Below are 24,390 nucleotides of genomic sequence, written 5' to 3' on the forward strand. Positions count from 1 at the left end.
TACTGAGGGTGTACATCCCCCAAACCCCCAGAGGGGTACTCAGAGATTATTACGCAGTTCCTCGATGGACTGGACATGCCGGTCGTGGGGGAAGACAAGAGACGGGGTCTGGAAGCACCACTAGAACTGGGGGATGTCATGGAACGTATTAACTGCATGCAGGCGGGGAGGTGCTGGGACCAGATGGCTTTCTGGTGGACCTCTACAAAAAAAATTTGCCTTGGCACAGGCCCTGTACCACACTTGCTACTAAGGGGCATCCTGCCACCAGCACTAGCTAAAGCCTCAATATTGCTGATACCCAAAAAGGAGACCTGACGGAGTGGAGGTTTTACAGGCCCATCTGACTCCTTAATGCGGACGCAAAGATCCTGGCTAAGGCCTTGGCGAGGTAGCTGGAGAGCTGCATGTCAGAGGTAGTCATGGAGGACCAGACGGCCTTTGTCAAGGGCAGGCATGTAACATCGAACCTCGGCGCCTGCCGAATGTGACAATGACCCCATCTGGGGAGAGAACACAAGAAGGGATCATCTCCCTGGATGCAGAAAAGGCCTTCGACAGGGTTGAAGTGCTTCCAGGTGCCTCAAGAGGTACTGGAACGATTTGGGTTTGGGGCAGGATTAACGTCCTGGGTGAAACTACAGTACAGTGCTCCCACGGCAAGCATATGGACAACACCAACACCAACAGCTCTAGATACCTCCGGCTGCACAGAGGCATGAGGCAGAGATGCCCACTGAACCCGCTATTGTTTATTTTTAATTTTTCCAAGGGAAATTTAGCGTGGCATATTCACCTGGAAGGGATCATGAAAGTCCTAAAGGAGTTCTGAGCCTTCTCAGGCTACAGATTTAACCTGAGTAACAGCGAGATCTTTAGGCAGCACGGTGGCACAGTGGTTAGCACTGCTGCCTCACAGTGCTGAGGACCCAGGTTTGATCCCGGCCCTGGGTCACTGGCCCTATGGAGTTTGCACATTCTCCCAGTGTTTACGTGTGTCTCACCCCTACAACCCAAAGATGTGCATGGTAGGTGGATTGGCCACAGTAAATCGCCCCTTAATTGGAAAAGAATTGGGTACTTTAAATTACAAAAAAGAGAAATCTTCCCTGTGAACCCAGAGGGGGGAGGCTGGAGGGATGGCCTTTTAAACTGGGCCAGATTCAGTTACCTGGGGATCCAAATAGCCTATGACTGGACATGGATCCATAAATGGAACCCGACAAGTCTGGTGGAGGGAGTTAAAAAGGTCTTGCAGAGGTGGGACTCTCCAACTGCATCTCAGGGAGGATACAGACGATCAAAATAGTCTGTACTGCTGCACAGTTCCTCTTCCTGTTCAAGTCCCTCCCGATCTACATCCCCAAAATCCTTCTCAACACGGTCGACAAGCTAATCATGCCATTTGTGTGTTGTGTCTGTGTGTGGTTTTTTTTTTGGGGGGGGGGGCCTGGAGCTAATGGAGAGGCTCCTGCAGCTACCAACAATCTGACATACATTAAAGTTAAAATCTTCCTCCACAAAGAAATAACGATGTACCCGCAGATACCAGAACGCTCACAAGTAGAAAGACTGCTGAACGTGGGCGACCTGGGGGAAGAGGACCTGTGCGGACATGCATGGGCGACAGCTGAAAGAGATTTGCTCCCGCCTCGATGAGACAAGGAAAAAGTGGGAGGAGGAACTAGGCATAGAGATAGGGAAAGGACTTTGGATCTAAGCACTGCGCAAGGCGAACTTCACCTCGACATGCGCAGGGCTGAGCCTAACACAGCTAAAGGTGGTGCACAGAGCAAACCTAACCAGAACTCGAATGAGTGGGTTCTTCCGGGAGGTGGAGGACAAATGTCAATGGTGCCACGGAGGCTCAGCCAACTACACTCATGTTCTGGGCTTGCCCAGACTTATCGGGTATTGGACGTCCTTCTTCGAGGCCATGTCCAGGGTTGCGAGAGTGAGGGTGCAGCCATCCCAAAATTGGCGGTCTTCGGGGTATCAGATCAGCCAAAGCTCTTCATGGGAAGGGGGTCCGAGGCCCTAGCCTTTGCCTCCTAATTGCCCGCCGGAGAATACTGCTCGACTGGCAATCTGCAGCACCATCCAAGGCTGTCCGACCAGACGGAAGTTCGCAGGCTCGAGAAAATAAAATTTCCCATCCACAGATCGGAAGCAGGTTTCCATACGACGTGGAACCGTTCACCAACTTGTTTCAAGATCTGTTCGTAACCAGCGACCAGTAGAGCCGGGGGGGGGGGGGGGGGGGGGGGGGGGGGGGGGACCGGTCCAATGACAAGCTAAGGCCCAAATCAAATATAAATGGGAATACAAAATATTTATGCCAGTTCAAGAGGGGGGGGCACAGTCACAGTTGCTGTTATGAAGATGCTCGCTTGCAAATATATGTGTTGCTTTTTGCGCTTTTTTTCCCTGGTAATGTATAATTTATTGGATATAAAATATGAAAACTGATTTTTTTTTAAAAAATTTTTAATATTAAACTGTGTAGATTAAAAAGTTTGAGGCGGAATTTCAATCCTGGTTCAAAACTGAGGGAATATTCGGCTCATCCATTAAATGATTTCCCAGTGAAACACACTCATTTCCAATATTAATCAAGGGACATGGCTTCCAAACAAAAGTAACATGTACAGTTTTGAATCATGCAAATCAAATATTAGCATTCATAAAAAGCAAGCTGCAAATAATTAGAGAGTTTGTCAATCCATCAATTTAAATTTGTGTCAGCTTCAGCAAAGTACTGGATGACCAATTTATACCTTTCCCAATTCCGTCGTACAGTGTTCAATGTTTAGAAATGTTTTCCCAAATAATATACACTACTTACAGTATCGGTCTCCATCTTAAATTGCACTGAAGAATTCCAAGCTGATACAATGCAATGAATCAAAAACACTGTGGCTCTGAAGCAGACAAATTAGGGAAGAATACTCCTGGAACCAAGTTTCACCTATTCATGCGGGTCAAAGTGGATCAGCAAACTTCTGCAAATTAAACAATTATTTTATAAGTGCTTTAGCAATTTTAACAGAGTATTCTTCTTTGATAACACAAGAGAAAGTCCAAAACAAAAAAGCTAATGCAGCCATTAAACCTGTATCTTCCATACAGCGTGTAAAAAAAACAACACAAATCTACCCTCTGATGGTTATTAGCCCACCCGTTCAATTTTCTGAGGTTGCAAGTCAGAAAGTAGAAAATGCAAGCACAACCGTATTTAAAAACTTATTATGCTATAGATTCAGACAGTGAAAGATATATAACAAGGACCCTAAAGTTACATTTGTGATATTGGTGTCTGAATATTAATTATGTTTGAAATGCCCTTTTGCAATTCTCGCCAAAATGTTAGCCTATTTAAACTAAAATGAGTCAACAATTTTTCATAAATTAGTGTCCCAAGGGGTAATTTTAGCACCATGAACAAACAGTGGCCGAGATAATATAACTGAAAATTTGGGAGATGTAGTATTACCCATACTGAATACTCAAACAAACACAAAGCAGAAGTAACATTTAATTTAAACAAGTGAAGAGAGCACATACTGTCTGCTACATAACTTAACTTTAGAACCATGCAGCTCTTCCTTGAGGCTTTTCCCTGCCTGGTTGATACCAACTACAAAGCTGAAAATATAAATATTTTTATTAAGAGCATCCACCTCACTGAAAAGGTTCCATGCCAACCCACATCCAACAATATGTTCTGAAAAATCTGCTCACATTTTGGATAAATTAGTTGTGGCAGTTGCACCACCATGGGTAGATGTCGGCGTTGGACTTGGGTGGGCAAAGTAAGAAGTCTTACAACACCAGGTTAAAGTTACTTCCGGTGGCAGTATGTAGAGGGGAAGTCACACGTTGGGTGGCTCCCGTTTGAGGTATATTTTTTTTAGGAGGTTTAAAGTCCCGTCCCAGGGGTAACTTTTGGAGGATTGAAGGAAGGGAGATAAAAAGTCACTAAAAGATGCCAAAAGGTCTGAAAAAAAAGTTGTGAAGAAGGGAGGGAGCGAGGGTTCGCCGTCAAATGAGAGGGCCTAAAGGTGTTGGCAAGATGACGGAGGCTGGACCACAAGGTGGGGCCGCACTGCTTACGGTGGAGACGATGACAAAGATGATGGCTGTAGCTGGAGAAAGGTTTGCGAGGCACATGGAGGTGTTGAGGAAGGAGATGGTGGTCGCACTGACATTGTTGGTGGAGGAGGAATTGACCCGGTGAGGGTAGCTGTGGCAAAGACATCAGCCGAGGTGAGAGAGCAGGGCAAGAAGATGAAGGAATTGGAGGAGGCCACGTCGCAGCACAGCGACCAGCTCACCTCGATTGATGGCGAGCTGCGGAGGGTGGTGGAGGCTAACAAAAGGGCTTCGAGCAAAGCTCGAAGATTTAGAGAACCGCTCGAGGTGGCACAATTTGAGGATTGTGGGCTTGCCCGAGGGGGCAGAGGGCTCGAGGCCATCAGAGTACTTCACCAAGATACTGGCGGAGTTGATGGGGGTGGTTGAGCAGCCCTCCCTGTATGAACTGGACCGAGCTCATCGATCATGAAGACCGAAGCCAAAATTAAATGAGCCACGCAGAGCAGTAATCATCTGCTTCCATAGATACCACACAAAGGAGAGGGTGGGCGAAGCAGAAGCAGGAGGTGCAGTGGGCTGGTGCTGGAGTGCAGATATACCAAGACTTGACGGTGGAGTTAGCAAAGAGGCAAGCAGCGTTCGGCCGAATAAAGACATCACTGCACAACAGTGGGGTACGATTTGGTGCGGTGTATCCGGCGAAGCCGAGGGTGACATGCAACACCAAAGATTTTTATTTTGAGAAGGTGCAGGCTGCTGAGGCGTTCGTGAAGGCAAAAGACTTGGGGCAGATGTCAGGAGTGGAACTGGAGAGGGGTTGTGGACTGTGATTGAGGATGCTGGAGAATGTATTAATGTTGTAACTTTCTGTTCCTTGACCTGTATTGTAACTTACTTGATTTAATTGTTATAGAGTTTAAGTTTTTGCTTTTTGCTTGGTTTGACTGGCATTCTTTGTTGTGACAGTTATATGGTATTTTATTGAGTTGTATGGGTTGGATTTGCTTCTTCTGGGACTGGGTGGGAGGGGAGGCCCTCACTAGCTAACTAAAGTCAGCTAGTGAACAGAGGTGAGGTGGGGGAGGGGCTGCGGACATTGGAACCTGCAAGGATAATCCAGGAAACTACAGGCCGGTGAGCCTTACTTCAGTGGTAGGGAAATTACTGGAGAGAATTCTTCGAGACAGAATCTACTCCCATTTGGAAGCAAATGGACGTATTAGTGAGAGGCAGGATGGTTTTGTGAAGGGGAGGTCGTGTCTCACTAACTTGATAGAGTTTTTTGAGGAGGTCACAAAGATGATTGATGCAGGTAGGGCAGTGGATGTTGTCTATATGGACTTCAGTAAGGCCTTTGACAAGGTCCCTCATGGTAGACTAGTACAAAAGGTGAAGTCACACGGGATCAGGGGTGAGCTGGCAAGGTGGATACAGAACTGGCTAGGACATAGAAGGCAGAGAGTAGCAATGGAAGGATGCTTTTCTAATTGGAGGGCTGTGACCAGTGGTGTTCCACAGGGATCAGTGCTGGGACCTTTGTTGTTTGTAGCATATACAAATGATTTGGAGGAAAATGTAACTGGTCTGATTAGTAAGTTTGCAGACGACACAAAGGTTGGTGGAATTGCAGATAGCGATGAGGACTGTCAGAGGATACAGCAGGATTTAGATTGTTTGGAGACTTGGGCGGAGAGATGGCAGATGGAGTTTAACCCAGACAAATGTGAGGTAATGCATTTTGGAAGGTCTAATGCAGGTAGGGAATATAGTGATTGGTAGAACCCTCAAGAGTATTGAAAGTCAAAGAGATCTAGGAGTACAGGTCCACAGGTCATTGAAAGGGGCAACACAGGTGGAGAAGGTAGTCAAGAAGGCATACGGCATGCTTGCCTTCATTGGTCGGGGCATTGAGTATAAGAATTGGCAAGTCATGTTGCAGCTGTATAGAACCTTAGTTAGGCCACACTTGGAGTATAGTGTTCAATTCTGGTCGCCACACTACCAGAAGGATGTGGAGGCTTTAAGAGAGGGTGCAGAAGAGATTTACCAGAACGTTGCCTGGTATGGAGGGCATTAGCTATGAGGAGCAGTTGAATAAACTCGGTTTGTTCTCACTGGAACGAAGGAGGTTGAGGGGCGACCTGATAGAGGTCTACAAAATTATGAGGGGCATAGACAGAGTGGATAGTCAGAGGCTTTTCCCCAGGGTAGAGGGGTCAATTACTAGGGGGCATAGGTTTTAAGGTGAGAGGGGCAAGGTTTAGAGTAGATGTACGAGGCATTTTTTTTTTTTACGCAGAGGGTAGTGGGTGCCTGGAACTCGCTACCGGAGGAGGTGGTGGAAGCAGCGACGATAGTGACATTTAAGGGGCATCTTGACAAATACATGAATAGGATGGGAATAGAGGGATACGGACCCAGGAAGTGTAGAAGATTGTCGGGCAGCATGGTCGGCATGGGCGTGGAGGGCCGAAGGGCCTGTTCCTGTGCTGTACATTTCTTTGTTCTTTTAGTTGGAAAAGACAAAGGAGTTACAGGCGAGTTTTGACCGACTATCTACCAGGAAGGCGGTGCGCCAACTGAAGCGAGCAAGGGGTGCAGTTTACGAGCATGGAGAGAAGTATGTTAGCGGGTCATCTTCAGAGGGAGGTGGCGGCAAGTGAAATTGTTCAGGTGCAGGACAGGGAAGCTGGTAGTGGCTCCGGATCAGGTTAATAAGGTCTTCGAGGAATTCGATGAGAGGTTGTACAGGTCAGAGCCACCTGGGGGAGGCCAGGAGATGCAGAAATTTCTAGATGGGCTGGAGTACCCGAGATTAGGGGAGGAGGACAGTGCTACATTGGAAGGGGCAATCGAGGGGTAGGAAATAAAAGATGCGATTGGGAGGATGCAGTCGGGGAAGGTGGCAGGGCCGGATGGGTTTCCAGTGAAATATTATTAAAAATTCAAGGATAAGCTGGCACCACTGATGGTGGGGATGTTTGAGGAGGCAATAGGGAGAAGGGTGTTACCACAAACTTTGGGGCAGGCATCTATTTCCTTGTTGCTTAAGAAGGATAGGATCCGACGGAGTGTGGGTTGTATAGGCCCATATCACTTTTAAATGTGGAAGCAAAGGTGTTGGCAAAGGTACTGGCAGGTAGGCTGGAGGAGTGCCTCCCGAAGGGGATAGGTGAGGATCAGATGGGGTTTGAGAGAGAGAGAGGTAGCCCTTTTCGAACAGTAGGAGGGTATTGAACGTGGTTATGGCACCGGAAGGGAGGGAAACAGAAGTGGTTGTGGCATTGGACGCCGAGAAAAAGTGTTTGACCGGGTAGAATGGGGTTACTTGATGGCAGTTCTGGAGCGGTATGGGATTGGACCAAGATTTGTGGTCTGGGTAAAACTACTGTACATGGAGCCGAGGACGGTTGTCCGCACAAATAACGTCATCCGGGATATTTTCCTTTTCACCGTGAGACTAGGCAGGGATTTTCAATGCCTGCCGATCTTCCTGCCAAACGCATTTTTTAGAGAGATTGAAGGAATTATTACCTCATTCATATGGGGAGGGAAGGTGGCTGGAGTTAGAAAGGCGCTGCTACAGAGTGGGAAGGCAGTCGGGGGGGTAGAGTCTTCCAAACCTGTTGTATTATTACTGGGCGGCGAACGTGGAGAAGGTGCGGAGCTGGGTCAGAGGGATGGAGTCCCATAGGGGTCACAATGGAGGAGAGTTTGTGCAGGGGGTCGGGATTGAAGGCACTAGCAACAGCACAGCTCCCGATGGCCCCGGGGAAATACTCAAAGAGAGTCCGGTAGTAATAGCATCGTTGAGAATTTGGAGGCAGTTTCGCCAGCACTTCAGGTTGGGGGCAGGGTCAAGGGAAATGCCGATTCAGGGCAAATCACAGATTTGAGCCAGGGAAGTGGGACGGAAATTTTTGGAAATGGGATGAGAAGGGATTGAGTCACTAAAAGATTGGTTTCTTGGGGGTTGGTTTGCAGGATTGAAGGGGCTGGGAGCGAAGTATGGGCTGGAGCAGGGGGAATTGTTTAGATACATGCAGGTTCGAGACTTTGCCAAGAAGGAGATACAGAGCTTCCCGGTTCATATGTTTTGGTCCTGTCCAAACCTGGAGGATTACTGGAGGGAGATTTTGGGGTAATCTCTAAGGTGGTGCACATGAAACTGGACCCGGGCCATCTGGAGGTCATATTTGGGGTGCCAGATCGGCTGTGGTTGGAAGCAGGTGCGGAGGCAGATGGTGTAACCTTCGCCCGCCTCGTTGATCGCCCGAAGGCTGATCCTGTTGGGGTGGAGGTCAACCTCTCCACCCTGTGCCGTTGCGTGGGGACCTGCAGGAATCCTTAACTCTTGAGAAGGTGAAATTTGAACTGAGGGGAAAGATGGGCGTTATTCATTATGCACTTTCAAGCATTGGATGACATTGAACATTAAGGGGGGGGGGGGGGAAAGACTGTATGTTGATGGCGACTACGGCCGATTCCTGATTCCATTTTTATTTGATGTTTGTGTTGACATGTGTGGGTTGTTGTTTGGGGGTTGGTGGGAGGATGGGATTGTTGTTGTTAATAAGGGGTTTGACATTATATTTGTTACCGTTGATTATTTGTTGGTGGGTGTAAATTTTGAAGAAATGTGAAAAAGGAGAATATAAAATATTTTTTTAAAAGACCAGGTTAAAGTCCAAGAGGTTTGTTTTGAATCACTAGCTTTCGGAGCACAGTTCCTTCATCAGGCGAGTGAAGAGGTGGGTTCCACAACCACAGATATAGACAAAGTCAATGATGCAAGACGATACTTTGAATGAGAGTATGAGCATTTACTGGTAATTAAGTCTTTATAGGTCCAGACGGAGCGACTGGCGAGAGGGATACTCACAGGTTAAAGAGGTGTGAATTGTCTCAAGCCAGGGCAGTTGCTAGGATTTTGTAAGCTCAGGCCAGATGGTGGGGGGTGAATGTAATGAGAGATGAATCGAAGGTCCCGGTTGAGGCCCTACTTTTGCGTGCTGTATTTGGCAATCAGGTTCTGCTCGGCGATTCTGCGTTGTCGCGCGTCCTGAAGGCCGCCTTGGAGGAATCTTACCTGAAGATCAGAGGCTGAATGCCCTTGACTGCTGAAGTGTTCCCCGACTGGAAGGGAGCATTCCTGCCTGGCAATTGTCGCGGGACATCCGTTCATCCGTTGTCGCAGCGCCTGCATGGTCTCGCCAATGTATCACTCCTCGGGACATTCTTTCCCGCCACGTAGGAGGTGGACAACATTGGCAAAGTCGCACGATTATTTACCACAGGCGGGATTCTCCGACCCCGTCAGGCCAGAGAATCGCCGGGGGGGGGCCGCGTAAACCCCGCCCCGACGGCGGCTGCCGGATTCCCCGACGCTTGTTTTTCGGCAGGGGCCGTTGGCAGCGCGCCCCCCCCCCCCCCCCCCCCGGAGATTCTCCGCCCCGCGATGGGCTGAGTGGCCACCCGTTTTCAACCATTCCCGCCGGCGTAGATTACACCAGGTCCGTAACGGCGGGACCTGGCTATGCGGGCGGCCTGCGGAGTCCTCGGGGGGGTGCGGGGGGATCTGGCCCCGGGGGGAGGGGGGGGGGGCCATGGTGGCCTGGCCCGCGATCAGGGCCCACTCTTCCGCGGGCGGGCTTGTGGGGGCACTCTTTCCCTCCGCGCCGGCCGGTGTAATGGTCCGCCATTGCCGGCATGGAGAACTCCCCTGCGCATGCGCTGGACGACGCCAGTACATGCTGGCAATCCCGCGCATGTGCCAACTCATGCCGGCTGGCGGAGGCCCTTTGGCGCGGCGCCCAGCCCTTCGGCGCCAGCTGGCACGGCGCCAGCCCCGCCGGCTACGGCCTATTCCGCACCTTCCAGGCGGCCCAACGCCGGAGTGGTTCACACCATTCCTCAGCGTTGGTACGCCCCGTCCTGCCGGATAGCGGAGAATCCCACCCCAAGTACCTGGTACCCATTTCGATGATCTGGCACTTCTTGCAGAGGTTGCCATGGCAGGGTTGTGTGGTGTCATGGTCGCTGTTCTCGTGAAAGCTGGGTAGTTTGCTGCAAACAATGGTCTGTTTGAGGCTGCGCAGTTGTTTGAAGGCAAGTAGTGGGGGTGTGGTGATGGCCTTGGCAAGATGTTCGTCTTCATCGATAACGTGTTGAAGGCTGCGAAGATGATGTCGTAGTTTCACTGCTCCGGGGAAGTACCGGAAAACAAAGGGCACTGTGTCGGTTGTGTCCTGTGTTTGTCTTCCAAGGAGGTCAGTGCATTTTTTTGCTGTGGCGCATTGGAACGGTCGATCGATGAGTCAAGCTCCATATCCCGTTCGTACGAGGGCATCTTTCAGCATCTGTAGATGTCTGTTATGTTCCTCCTCATCTGAGCAAATTCTGCGGATACCGAGGGCTTGTCCATAGGAGGATGCCTTCTTTAATGTGTTTAAGGTGGAAGCTGGAGAAGTGGAGCATCATGAGGTTATCCGTGGGCTTGCGGTAAAGCAAAGTGCTGAGGTGACCTTCCCTGATGGAGACCCGCGTATCCAAGAATGCAACCGATTCTGGAGCGTAGTCCAGGCGAGTCTGATGGTGGGATGGAACTTATTGATGTCATCATGTAGTCGTTTCAGTGATTCTTCGCCGTGGGTCCAAAGGGAAAAAATGTCATCGATGTATCTGGTGTATAGCATCGGATGAAGATCATGTTATGTGTGGAGGTCTTGTTCGAACTTGTGCACGAGGCGTGCAAGGGCGGCACGGTAGCACAGTGGTTAGCACTGCAGCTTCATAGCTCCAGGGTGCCAAGTTTGGTTTTTGGCTTGGATCACTGTCTGTTCGGAGTCTGCACGTTCTTCCAGTGTCTGCGTGGGTTTTTCTGGGTCCTCCGGTTTCCTCCCACAGTCCAAAGATGTGCAGGGTGAGTGGATTGGCTATGCTAAATTGCGCTTGGTGTCCAAAAAGCTTAGGAGGGGGTCACTGGGTTACGGGGACAGGGTGGAAGTGTGGGCTTAAGTAGAGTTAAGTTTCAAAGGGTCGGTGCAGACTCGATGGGCCAAATGGGATGAGAGCATGTAGGGTGCTGTGAAGGTCTGGATCCAAGGTCATGATCAGTCTGTTGAGTTGGCGGGTGTGTTCTTTGGTCGGATCTGCAGGTAACTTGTCTGTAGTGTTATTGGTTGTTGAGTTGTCGGTACACTTCTTTGCAGTAGTCCGTTACGTTCAGTAAGACAGTGGCCCCTCCTTTGTCTGCTGGTTTGATGACAATGTTGCAGTTGATCTTGAGAGCGCAGATGGCATCGCGTTGTGCTTGGGTGACGTCCAGGGCTGTCTTGAGAATGCGATTGATGAACCTGGCATTGACACGACTCCTGACGGCTTGAGCATACATGTTGAATCTAGGGCAGCGGACTTCTGGAGGGGTCCAATTTGCTCTTCCCTCTTCAGTTGCCGCACCGCAGATCTCTCGTTCTGCTGTTCCGGTTCACTGGTTGTCTCATTGGGTTCGCTGTCGGCACTTGGGGTCTGTGAAAGAACTCCGGAGCTTCATGCGCCTGATGAATTCCTCAGTGTCTGCCACGAGACTGATGGGGTCCATTTTGGTGATGGTGCAGAAATAGAGCCTCTGCTGAGGACTTCAGATTTCGTCTGGTTGAAGGGGTGTAGTCCGACAAGTTGACAATGGATTGCCCTGTATTATTTTCTACTGTGGTACCAGGAGAGGCTTGGTTGCTGCTGGTGGTGGTGACGCAGAGTTTCTAAAGCTTCCTGTTCTTGGTGTGCATATCGGTGACTTAGTAGCATTGTCTCGTCTGTCTGGCGGTGTACCGCAGCTGGTCTGCTGTATCCTGTGAAGTTGAGAATACGGACTCTATCTTGGTTTCGAGGTTGCGGCGTCTGCTGTGGAGCTGGTATACGAGGTGGTTGAGTGTGAGAGAGGTGCGACGGCAGAGTCTCTTAACGTAGTCTGTGTTGTAAGTCGACTTGAGGGGGTTTGTGATCTGTATACTTTTCGGGATCCTGTCTGCTTTCTTGCATCTTTGTAGAAACTTGATGTCAGTGTCTATATGCGCGATCGTCTTGGAGATCCTCTTTGAGCCGGCAGTTTGCGGTGTTGATGGTAGCCATGATTGAGAGATGACGGCGTTGGATGAGGGTGGGCACGACGGACTTCATACAGAAGCTCAGCACCCATGGACCAGTTAAACCAGGAACATTCCTCGTCACAATGGATGTCTCGGCACTCTATACCAGCATCCCCCATGAAGACAGCATTGCTTTGACAGTGTCAGTACTCAACACCAACAACTGCCAATCTCCAGACGCAATTCTACAATTCACCCACTTCATCCTGGGTCACAACGTTTTCACCTTCGACAATGAGTTCTTCATCCAGACACACGGAACAGCCATGGGGACCAAATTCGCACCTCAATACACCAACATCTTCATGCACAAGTTCGAACAAGACCTCTTCACCGCACACAGATCTTCAACCGACTCTATACACCAAATACATCGATGACATTTTTTTTTTCCTTTGGATCCACGGCGAAGAATCACTGAAACGACTACATCAATAAGTTCCATCCTACCATCAGATTCACCACGGACTACTCTCCAGAATCGGTTGCAGTCCTGGACACACACATCTCCATCAAGGAAGGTCACCTCAGCACTTCGCTTTACCGCGGATAACCTCACGATGCTCCACTTCACCCCTAAACACACAAGAAGCCATCCCCTATGGACAAGCCCTCCGTATACACAGAACTTGCTCAGATGAAAAGGAACATCTACAGATGTTGAAAGACACTCTCATAAGAACGGGATATGGCGCTCGACTCATCGATCGACAGTTCCAACGCGCCACAGCAAAAAACACACTGACCTCCTCAAAAGACAAACACAGGACACAACAGACACAGTACCCTTCGTTGTCCAGTACTTCCCCAGAGCAGAGAAACTACAACATCTTCTTCGCAGCCTTCAACACGTCATCGATGACAACGAAAGTCTTTCCAAGGCCATTCCCACACCCCCACTACTTGCCTTCAAACAACTGGGCAACCTCAAACAGACCATTGTTTGCAGCAAACTACCCAGCCTTCAAGAGAACAGCGACCATGATACCACACAACCCTGCCATGGCAACCTCTGCAAGAAGTGCCAGATCATAGATATGGGTACCACCATTATACGCGAGACCACCATCCACCAGGTACATGGTACATGCTCAGGCGACTTGACCAATGTTGTCTACCTCATACGCTGCAGGAAAGGATGTCCCGAGGCATGATACTGGCGAGACCATGCAGGCGCTCCGACAACGGACGAATGGACATCGCGCGACAATCGCCAGGCAGGAATGTTCCCTTCCGGTACAAAGACAGGGAAACAATCCTGCGCTGGGCCAGGCAAAACAGAACCTGCAAATGGGGAGACACCTCATTAGAGTGTACGAGGACATTGGGGCAGACCTTGCCAGGAGACGGGCCGAATTCAACAGAGCAAAAGCAGCCCTTCAATGCCAGGCCCCCCCACCCCCACCATGGCAAGTGCACCCTGAACAAAAAGCAAACCGCTACCCAACGAACCACCATAGGTGGGAAACCAGGCCCCAGCACAAGGGTACAAGAGCAGCGGAGAAGGGTGAGCAAACAGGAGGAAGAGTGGGCAAAAAAAACGCTGAGGCTGGGTAGGGGAGAAGCGAGACAGTAACTCCCTAGAGGGGGGTCGCCGCACTAGCAAGAAAGCTAGCACCGGGGACATGCAAAAAAGCAGGGCCGCAGCGTGCCCAACAGAGGGGACGGCGCCATGCAGAGGGGACCACTCAACAGAGGCGGGAGAGCAAACGGGGATTGGAGCAGGGGAAAGAGGGACAAAGAAGGGATATACGGAATAGGGGGAGAAAGGGGGAGGAAAGGGAGAGACTGGGGGGGGGGGGCGGAACACAGGGACGGAGTGACAAGCAAGGCTAGAAAAGGAACAGCAATAGGGCTACAGTGTGCCGCAACCAAGGGCTCGGAACAAGGAATCGCTGCACGCATCCTCCCAGTACGGCCTCTGGGCGAAGGGAAACCCCAGAGTGAAGGGGGATACCCACGTGGCAGCCGCACAGCGGGCGACCATGGCGGGGGTCCCCTGGACGGAGGGAAGCCCCGGAGCGCAGGGGCCCGACCGCATGGAGAGAGCAGTGACAGCGGCCATCCTGGACAGCCCCCTAACAAGTGGGAACCCCGGAGGGCAGGGGCACGTCCACCAGGTGAATATGGTTAATCCCACAGGAGCGAGGGAATAGAAGCCCCCACCAGGATCGTCATCTGGAACGTAAGGGGACTCAACGGCCCAGTGAAAATATGCAGAGTCCTCAACCACCTAAGAAACATGAAGGCATAATCTTCCTTCAAGAGACCACCTGAGAGAGCAGGACCGACTGCGGGTGAGAAAGGGCTGGGTGGGACAGAACTACCATTCCTGTTACGGGACGAGGACCAGGGGGGTGGCCATACTGATCAGCAAATGGACGATGCTCAGGGTGACAAAGACGGTTACGGACCCAGGGGGACGGTACGTCATAGTTAGCGGGACCCTGGATGGGCACCAGTAGTACTAGTTAACGTGTACGCGCCCAACTGGGATGACCCAAGCTTCATCAAGAAGACCATGGCAGAAATCCCTGGCATAGCGACGCACCAGCTAATCATGGGGAGGGACTTCAACTGTGTACAGGACCCAACGACTTACAGATCAAACCCCAAGACGGGGAAAACCTCAAACATGGCAAGGGAACTCGGTCACTTTATGGAACAGATGGGAGCGGTGGACCCCTGGAGGAATTTTCCTTCTTCTCCCCAGTACACAACGTACACACCAGAATTGACTTCTTTGTGGTGGGGAAAACGGTGCTTCCGGGGATAGACAAAAGTGGAATACTCCGCAATTGTGATATCAGACCACGCTCCACACTACATGGACGCGTGGCTGGAAACGGGCAGGGCCCAATGCCCCACATGTAGGTTGGACGTTGCCCTACTAGCTGACAAGGCCTTCAACGAAAAGATATCGCGGGCCATAGCAGAATACACGGAGAACAATCAGAACGGGGAGGACTCACCCTCCACATTCTGGGAAGTGCTAAAGGCCGTACTGGAGGGGAAATCATCGGTTTCAAAGCGCCAAGAGATAGGGAGGAAAGGGCGGCTAGACAGCAGCTGGTCGACTCCATACTGGAGGTAGACCGTAAATACTCCGAGGCCCCGAACGTAGAGTTCCTGAAAGAGAGGAAAGAGTTACAAAGGAACTTTGATCTGCTCTCCACCAGGAAAGCAGTGCTTCAACTCCGCCAAGCACGTGGGACCCTATACGAACACGGAGACAAAGCCAGCCACCTGCTGGCACACCAGCTGTGAAACCGGTCTACCTTTGACAAAGCCCGTCTGGCCACCAGAGAAATTGCACAAATCAGGGATACTAGAGGCGCATTACAAACAGCGCCAGAAAAGATCAACAAAGCATTCAGGGCCTTTTACCAAGGGCTGTAGACCTCAGAGCCCCCAAGGGGGGAGTCCGGGATGAAACGGTTCCTTGATGGACTGGACATACCAGTCATGGGGGAGGGCAGAAAACGGGGCATGGAAGCACCACTAGCACTGGGAGAGAGCATAAGCTCCATGCAGGTGGGGAAGGCACCGGACGGATTCCCGGCAGACTTCTACAAACAATTTGCGACAGCACTGGCCCCGCACCTGCAGGAGATGTTCACAGACTCGCTGGCCAAGGGAACACTGCCACCCACGGTAGCACAGGCCTCAATCTCGCTGATACGCAAGAAATATAAGGACCCAACGGAATGTGGGTCATACAGACCCATTTCACAGCTGAACGAAGATGCCAAAATACTGGCTAAGATTCTAGCCAAAAGGCTAGAAGACTGCGTGCCAGAGGTGGTCGCAGAAGACCAGACGGGCTTTGTCAAAGGTAGACAGCTTACCTCCAACATCAGGCGCCTGCTGAACGTGATAATGACCCCCTCCGAGGAGAGAACACCAGAGGTGATCGTCTCCCTCGGCGCAGAAAGGCCTTCGACAGAGTCGAATGGAAATACCTCACAGAGGTACTGGAGTGGTTCGGGCTTGGAACAGGATTCACCTCATTGGTAAAACTCCTATACAACGCTCCCATGGCGAGCGTACGGACAAACAATACAGACTCACGATACTTCCAGCTGCACAGGGTCACCAGACAAGGATGCGCACTGTCCCCGCTGCTGTTTGCCCTAGCGATCGAAAGCTGGAGGGGGATCCGAAGAGGCGGCAGAGAGCACAGAGTCTCACTCTATGCAGATGACCTGCTCCTCTACATCTCGGACCCACAAAGCAGCATGGATGGAATCATCGCGCTCCTGAAAGAGTTTGGCGCCTTCTCGGGCTACAAACTCAACATGAGCAAAAGCGAGATCTTCCCGGTACACCCACAAGTAGGTGGGGCAGCACTAACGGGACTGCCGTTTAAACAAGCCCAACTCAAATTCCGCTACCTGGGGATCCAAATAGCCCACGACTGGAAATGGAACCTCAACAGTCTGACAGAGGAAGTAAAAAAGGACCTGCAAAGATGGAGCACACTCCCACTCTCCCTTGCGGGGAGAGTCCAGACGATCAAAATGAACGTGCTGCCCAGGTACCTCTTCCTATTCAGATCCATCCCAATCTACATCCCCAAGCCTTTTTCAAAACATTGGACAAACTAATCATGGCATTCGTATGGGGGGGGGGGGGGGGGCAACGGCAGCAATTTGGCCTGATTTGGGGAGAACGGGGACAACTCAGTCTAAGAGAAAGGAAAGGCGAACCACAGTGGGATGGGGAAGAGACTGGGGGGGGGGGGGGGAAAGAGAGAGAGAGAGAGAGAGAGAGAGAGAGAGAGAGAGAGAGAGAGAGAGAGAGAGAGAGAGAGAGAGAGAGAGAGAGAGAGAGAGAGAGAGAGAGAGAGAGACAGGGAACAATAGAGGAGAGCCAGGGAGGTAGGTGGGGGCAGAGGGGGAGGGAGGCAGGGAAATGTTAACCAACTTGACATCCACAGGAACAGAGAAAAAGGAGAATACAGGCGGAAGACGGGAGGGTCTGCTGAAGCGGCAGTGTGCACGAGAAGACAACGGCGGCGAACTCCGGCCGGGAGAAGCGAGGGGCAACACCGGCACCAGAGCCATTTGAGGATTGCCCTCCATAAGTGCCTCGCCGGCACAAACGGATGCCTACTTATATACCTTGTGTACATAACAGCAAAATATACTCGGTTCAAAAATCCAATTTTAAAAAATTCTTTTTTAAAAAAGGAATGTTCCCTTCCAGTCGGGGAACACTTCAGTAGTCAAGGGTGTTCAGCCTCCGATCTTCAGATAAGCGTTCTCCAAGACGTTCTTCAGGACACGAGACAACGCAGAATCGCTGAGCAGAACCTGATAGCCAAGCTCCGCATGCATGAGTACGGCCTCAACCAGGACCTTGGATTCAGGTCTCATTACGTTCATCCCTCCACCATCTGGCCCGAGTTTGCAAAATCCTACCAGCTGCCTGGCTTGAGACAAATCACACCTCTTTAACCTGTGATTATCCCTCTCTCCAGTTGCTTCGCCTGGACCTGTAAATACTTAATTAACTGCAAATACTCGCATTCAAAGTATCGTCTTGCATCATTGACTTTGTCTATATAGGTGGTTGTGGAACCCACCTCTTCACTTGCCTGATGAAGGAGCTGTGCTCCGAAAGCTAGTGATTTGAAACAAACCTCTTGGACTTTAACCTGGTGTGTAAGACTTAAGTAGCTCCACAGTAGCTGAGTCAATCCAAAGCATTTTAAAACAATCAACAGCATTCAAAATAAAACAGCCCACAACCCCATCTTCTAACGTTGATCCTTTGGAAAAATTCCAGTATCCATGGATCCACATCTGCATCATCACTCAAAACTAATCAGTCCTTCCTGGAGTCATACCCTGTCTGTGCAACATGTTTTATTGCATAGAATTCCTACTCAATTCTTCTAGATTGATATTTTAAAATACCAGCAAATATTCATAACCAACTTCATATGCTGTCTTGTCAATCATTAGAGAATCACATTGGCCTTGATAGTCATAGTTCCAAAGTAAAATAATTCTAAGCAGCCCAAGACTTGAAACAAAAGAGGCATTTTTCTAACTACTTCTCAAATAGATCTAGTAATGCAAATGAAACATCTAAGCAGAAGTGCACTCCAAAAGCCCACCCTGACATCAGATACATTCACTTATTAACAAAACTAGGCATCAGTAATCATCAAGCTTGAAGGAGGGATAAAAACAAAAAGTGATGATATAATGCCAAATTTGAGCTTTAGCAGCCTGTAGTCTGTAGGAGGAAAATCAAGATTTCCTTAGCTTGTAGCCCAGGGTAGAATTGTTTTGGAGAGTACCAAGAGTCTTAAATTCAGTATGTGGACATGGAGAAAATGACCACGTGAGAGGACTCATTTGACTATAACACTAACAAAACGAAGATGAGATAAATCGCAGCACAAAAGGTCAGAGGTTTCAAATTACAAGCTTTTGCTGTCATGTTTAGGTGTGCAAAAGGCATTAGAACAGCGGTTCCCAACCTTTTCCTTTATGTGGATCATAGATTGCCATCAAAAGCTTTTGCGGACCACAGTGTACGCAAAACGTTTTAAAGATTCTTTTTTTACAGAGCCTACAGCTGAGAGTCAAATTTGTATATCAAAAACACAGATATTTCAACAATTTATGACGTGCACTCACAAATACATTGCAAATTATATTACACAAGGATGTTTCTGAAGCAAATTAATAATAATAATCTTTATTGTCACAAGTAAGCTTACATTAACACTGCAATGAAGTTACTGTGAAAAGCCCCATGTCACCACATTCCAGCACCTGTTCGGGTACACAGAGGGAGAATTCAGAATGTCCGAATTACCTAATAGGACGTCTTCGGGGCTTGTGGGAAGAAACCGGAGCACCCAGAGGAAACTCACGCAGGCACGGGGAGAGCGTGCAGACTCTGCACAGACAGTGACCCAAGCGGGGAATCGAACCTGGGACCCCGGCGTGTGAAGCTATAGTGCTAACCACTATGCTACCATTATATTGCTAATGTATCAATTGATACATACAAGGTACATTAATTGTACTCTTTCCCCCCCCCCCACCACCATACTACCTGCAGTACTCTCGCAGGCCACCAGTGATCCGCAGACCACAAGTTGGGAACCACTGCAGTAGAAGATAATCTTAGTCATGGGGCTGCTGGTCATGTTTGACACAGGACTTGATGCAAGAGTGTTTAAAGTTGTCATGCTCAGAAAGTGTACAGCATAAAATAAGAAAACAAGCTTCCTTTAATTTTCATGATTCCCCACAGTTAATTAATGAAAGATCAAAGGATTTAGTGAGGCCAATGGTTAAGGATGGGGCCATCAAAAGTAGACAACCAATCACACAGTAACAAAGCTCAACAGTTAGCATCAAATGAAGGATCTATAAAGTGGATGGTAATGAAATTAAGAAAACAATTGCACGAGAAAAATGTTCCACGCATTTCTAAAAATTTGCAATTGATAAAATCATTGTACATTTTCACCATTTTTGAAGAGTTGACAATGCTAAATTCTACCATAATCTGGATATAAAAACAATGTTTTAAAATATATATTTTTATTCAAAAAAAAGTATAAAATTGGATGACTTTGTACTAAATAATTTGACAAACTAGTGTAGAATACTTCAAACATGCATAATGAAGCCCCAGAAAAGTTTTTATGCACTCAAGCCACCCAAACCTGCCACCCACCATCAATTTACCACCAAAATTTTAAATTAACTGTGTAGAAAGTTCTGTCATAAGTTAGCATTTATAAAATACAAAAAAATAAAGTTGAGCGTAATGTAAATCATTGTTTGTCGAGACTAAATAATCAACAACATTGTGGACAGTCTGGCATTGACAATACTACATTGTCATTTGGACCAAAGTGACTCTGCGCCCTGGTACTTAAGTCTTACAACTCAGACAATTCTGACCTATTTATAGTTATTATTTGTTGTTTTGACCCAGTTGGAATTTTGTGGGCCTGAGCTTTGGCGAAGCCCGATTCTAGCAGTTGCCTAACTAGCAGTTAAATCAGAAACGCCAAGGTCAACCAGCGGCTTGAGATATTTGCAACGAATGAAATTCAAACTTTCCGTGTGGCTCCAATGTACACACACCCTCGAGACAAAATATTGTACATCCCTTAAATTTAAATTTCACTGCAGGTCAATGAAGGTAATCGTCCAAATTGGGCCCATTCGCCAGTTTCTAAAAAAAGTATTTTAACATATCAATTATTAACTAGAAATTAAAGGGCTAAACTCACGTTAATGATCAAAATTACAGCCTGCGTATTTGGTTATGACATTTGGTCAAAAGCTCTAAGCGCAAAAAGGCTCCGTGTAAACTTATAAATGTACCTTATAATCAAAGAAGGGAGTTGGGGTGGGGGGGGTGGCTTTCTGCATTAAATACGCCAACACAGTCGGACAATAAAAACTAACCCGGTATACTTGGCAGCTTCAGGTTCTCACAGGCCCTGCGGTGGGAGGGAAGGACTCGTTTCCATGGGCACTTTAACATGGCCGCCACCCATTGGCTGCGCGACTGACCTGCAGCCAATGGCCTTTGAGGGAAGGGTGTATGTGGGGCGGCGGCCTAGCTATCGGTACTGGAGCCTGCTTGCTCCTTTCGTTCAGTGAGCAGCCGCAGCTCCGCCCTCTGCAGAGCTTGGCCAATGTGCAGCAAAAGCATTGCGCCAGCATTTCTAATGTTGCTGAGCAATGTTGTCGGTGCGTTATCGTACGGAATAGGATTTTAGCTCCAGTGTTTACTTTCTCTTGGGCTCAGTCAGATCTTTATTATTAAGTCGTGACTGCCTGTCGGGTTGGGGTGTTCACCTTTTATCAATGGATAGGGATGGGTGTTACAAGGAGTGGAATGGTGTCTATTGAAGATTTAAGACGGAGGATTTGTTGTGGCAGGTGATTTGCTGTTCAGATCCGGTATTTTATTTTCTGCGACTCCTTTTTGCAAAAAGTGTGTGGTTGAGAAAATGGTGCGACATGTCGTCAAACTCTCAGGATTTGTTGATGTCAGCCGTGTCAAATCATCTCCTGAAATTGAAAATCTTAACTGATATATGATAAGACACAAGTAAGTGTACACAAAAGACTTCTGTTTTGAAAATCATGTTTTTGTTGTGCAGTTAATATAATGTAAGATGTTTTGGATGTAGCTTTAATTAAAAAGGGCTTTGGTCAAAAACTGATAGGTGAGAACTTTTTTGTGTTGGGAGGCAGGGTGATAGGTAAACTCAGAATTGAACAGATGCAGTCCATCAAATCTTTGATGCTTAGACGTGCTGTCTAATTCTGCATGTTAACCGTGGCTGAGTAGGAAGCACACTTGCCTCTGAATTAGAAGGTTATGGGTTTGAGACCCAGTTTAGTGGAGTGCACTGTCTTGAAGATTTTGTTTGTCAAGTCAATGTTCAGTACTAGGAGATAGAACAGGGAGCTTTAGTGTCCAAGGCTGATCCTTATCACTCAACCAACATCATAAAAACAGGTAATCTGATTAATATCACATTTCTGTTTGTCTTCTTCTTAGATAGTCCCTCGGGTCAAGGGTGACTTGCTTCCACATTAAAAATGAGTTATCAGGTGACTGAGGAGTCCAATCATGACCAACAGTCTCGGTCATTGGTGGGGCAGACAGTGGTGGTTGCAGGAGTGGGTGGGGTGCCCGGGGTTGCCATGTATTCCTTTTTCAGTCGATGCTTGGCTTCAGCTTGCTCTCGGCAATGCAACTCAAGGTGTTCAGTTCCTTCCTGGATGCTTCTTCTTCAATCAGGCAGTGATTCCCATGTGTCAGTGGAGATGTTGCACTTTTTTAAGGAGGCTTTGAGGGTGTCCTCGAAGCATTTCCTTTGCCTGTCACATTTCTGCTTATCAGAGCTTACTGTGTGCAATTTGGCTGCCACATTTCTTATGTTACAATAATGTGACTATATATCAAAAGTTCATCATTGGCTTTAATGTGCTTTGGGATATCCTGATGTTATATTAGGTAATATTTATACCCTTTCAATATTATTCTTTGGGCAAATGTTTAACTCCTTTTCTAAAATAATTTTAACCTCTACTGCCGCAATGTGTTTTAGCCAAAAATTCCAGACTCTAACCATCTGTAAAGACATACAAATTTTAAACTTGTACCCTCCCATGACCATCTATCTGATCAGGGAAAATAATAATTCATTATTCCACCATAAGCATTCATAATTTTGAAGACATCTATTGGGTAACCCCTCAATCTTCTGTCGATATGCATGCCCTTTTTGAAAGAGTTAATTTTTCAGGAACAGTAACTTTTTTTTAAAAATAATTTTTATTCAAGGTTTTCCATAAAATATCAATAACAAAATGAAAAAAGGAACCCAGCAGGGTTAAGTACAAAACACAATCTAGAAAAGCAACCCCCATACACCCCCCCCCGTACATAAATAATAAATTAACATTAACACCCCGACTCAACACAACAGGTATATACACCCCTTCAGTGTAAATAACAAAAACAATAATAAAGAAACCCCCCCCGTCCCTGAGCTGCTGCTGCCATTGACCAATGTCTATCGTTCTGCCAGGAAGTCTAAGAACGGTTGCCACCGCCTAAAGAACCCTTGTACCAACGCTCTCAAGGCGAATGACACCCTCTCCAATTTAATGAACCCTGCCATATCACTGATCCAGGATTCCACGCTTGGGGGCCTCGCATCTTTCCACTGAAGAAGAATCCTTCGCCGGGCTACCAGGGTGCAAAGGCCAGAATTCCGGCCTCTTTCGCCTCCTGCACTCCCGGCTCCTCTGCCACCCCAAATATTGTGAGCCCCCAGCCCGGTTTGACCCTGGATCCTACCACCCTCGACACCGTCCTCGCTACGCCCTTCCAAAATTCCTCCAGCGCTGGGCATGCCCAGAACATATGGGTGTGATTTTCTGGGCTCCCTGAGCACCTAACACACCTGTCCTCACCCCCAAAAAACCAGCTCATCCTTGTCCCGGTCATGTGTGCCCTGTGCAGCACCTTAAACTGTATGAGCCTGAGCCTCGCGCACGATGAGGAAGACTTCACCCTCCCTAGGGCATCTGCCCACGTCCCTTCCTCAATCTCCTCTCCCAACTCCTCCTCCCACTTACCTTTCACCTCCACCACCGAGGCCTCCTCCTCCTCCTGCATCACCTGGTAAGTTTCCAAGATCTTCCCCACCCCCGAGAGCACCCTGTCCTGTAATGTGTGTGGCAGTAGCCGCGGGAATTCAACCACCTGCCGTCTGGCAAACGCCCTTACCTGTAAGTACCTGAAGGTGTTCCCCGGGGGGAGCCCGTACTTCTCCTCCAGCTCACCCAGGCTCGCCAACTTCCTGTCCACAAACAGGTCCCCCAACTTTCGTACCCCTGCCCTGTGCCATCCCGAAAACCCTGCACCTGTTCTTCCTGGGGCGAACCGGTGGTTCCCCTGTAATGGGGTCCACGCCGAGGCCCCAACTTCCCCCCTGTGCCGCCTCCACTGCCCCCAAATTTTGAGGGCAGCCACCACCACCGGGCTCGTGGTATACCTCCTTGGAGGGAGCGGCAGCAGCGCCGCTGCCAGCGCCGCCAGACTCGTACCCACACAAGACGCCGTCTCCAGCCTCTTCCATGCAGCCCCCTCCCCCTCCATCACCCACTTGCGCACCATTGTCGCATTGGCGGCCCAGTAGTACCCACAGAGGTTGGGCAGCGCCAGTCCCCCTCTATCTCTACTCCGCTCCAGGAACACCCTTCTCGCCCTCGGAGTCCCTTGCGCCCACACAAACCCCATTATACTCCTGTTAACCCGCCTGAAAAAAGCCTTCAGGATAAACACGGGGAGGCATTGGAACAGGAACAAAAACCTTGGGAGCACCGTCATTTTGATTGACTGCACCCTACCCGCCAAGGACCGCGGCAATGCGTCCCACCTCTTGAACTCCTCCTCCATTTGCTCCACCAGCCTTGTAAAATTAAGCCTATGCAGGGCCCCCCAGCTCCTGGCCACCTGGGCCCCCAAATACCTGAAGCTCCTCTCCGCCTTTTTTAGTGGGAGGGAGCTTGCCAATCCCCCTCTCCTGGTCCCCTGGATGAACTACGAACAGCTCGCTCTTCCCCATGTTGAGCTT

The 24,390-nt window shown here is 49.0% G+C and overlaps 2 protein-coding genes across 8 annotated transcripts in view; one reads left to right on the forward strand and one right to left on the reverse strand.

Annotated features, from left to right (window-relative positions):
- Nucleotides 1–20,820, reverse strand: part of mtfr1l (mitochondrial fission regulator 1-like) — a 62,908-nt gene extending 42,088 nt beyond the window's left edge. The window contains exons 1-2 of one of the 3 annotated variants that reach the window (XM_072500884.1): nucleotides 20,693–20,820; nucleotides 2,846–3,002 (exon numbers count right to left, since the gene is read on the reverse strand). In XM_072500884.1, the coding sequence (XP_072356985.1) occupies nucleotides 2,846–2,860 (15 nt within the window). In that variant the 5' untranslated portion in view covers nucleotides 2,861–3,002; nucleotides 20,693–20,820. Of the gene's footprint in view, nucleotides 1–2,845; nucleotides 3,003–20,514; nucleotides 20,532–20,608 lie in introns of those variants that run through there. The other 2 variants (XM_072500883.1, XM_072500885.1) reach the window with 2 other exon arrangements.
- Nucleotides 20,821–20,901: 81 nt separating this feature from the next.
- Nucleotides 20,902–24,390, forward strand: part of LOC140413213 (nuclear receptor coactivator 7-like) — a 193,891-nt gene continuing 190,402 nt past the window's right edge. For 3 of the 5 annotated variants that reach the window (XM_072500887.1, XM_072500886.1, XM_072500889.1), the window contains exon 1: nucleotides 20,904–21,344. The gene's annotated coding sequence lies outside the window, so the exon portion shown is untranslated. Of the gene's footprint in view, nucleotides 21,345–21,390; nucleotides 21,759–24,390 lie in introns of those variants that run through there. The other 2 variants (XM_072500890.1, XM_072500888.1) reach the window with 2 other exon arrangements.

Source organism: Scyliorhinus torazame, chromosome 1 (assembly GCF_047496885.1).
Source record: "Scyliorhinus torazame isolate Kashiwa2021f chromosome 1, sScyTor2.1, whole genome shotgun sequence".
NCBI lineage: Eukaryota > Metazoa > Chordata > Chondrichthyes > Carcharhiniformes > Scyliorhinidae > Scyliorhinus > Scyliorhinus torazame.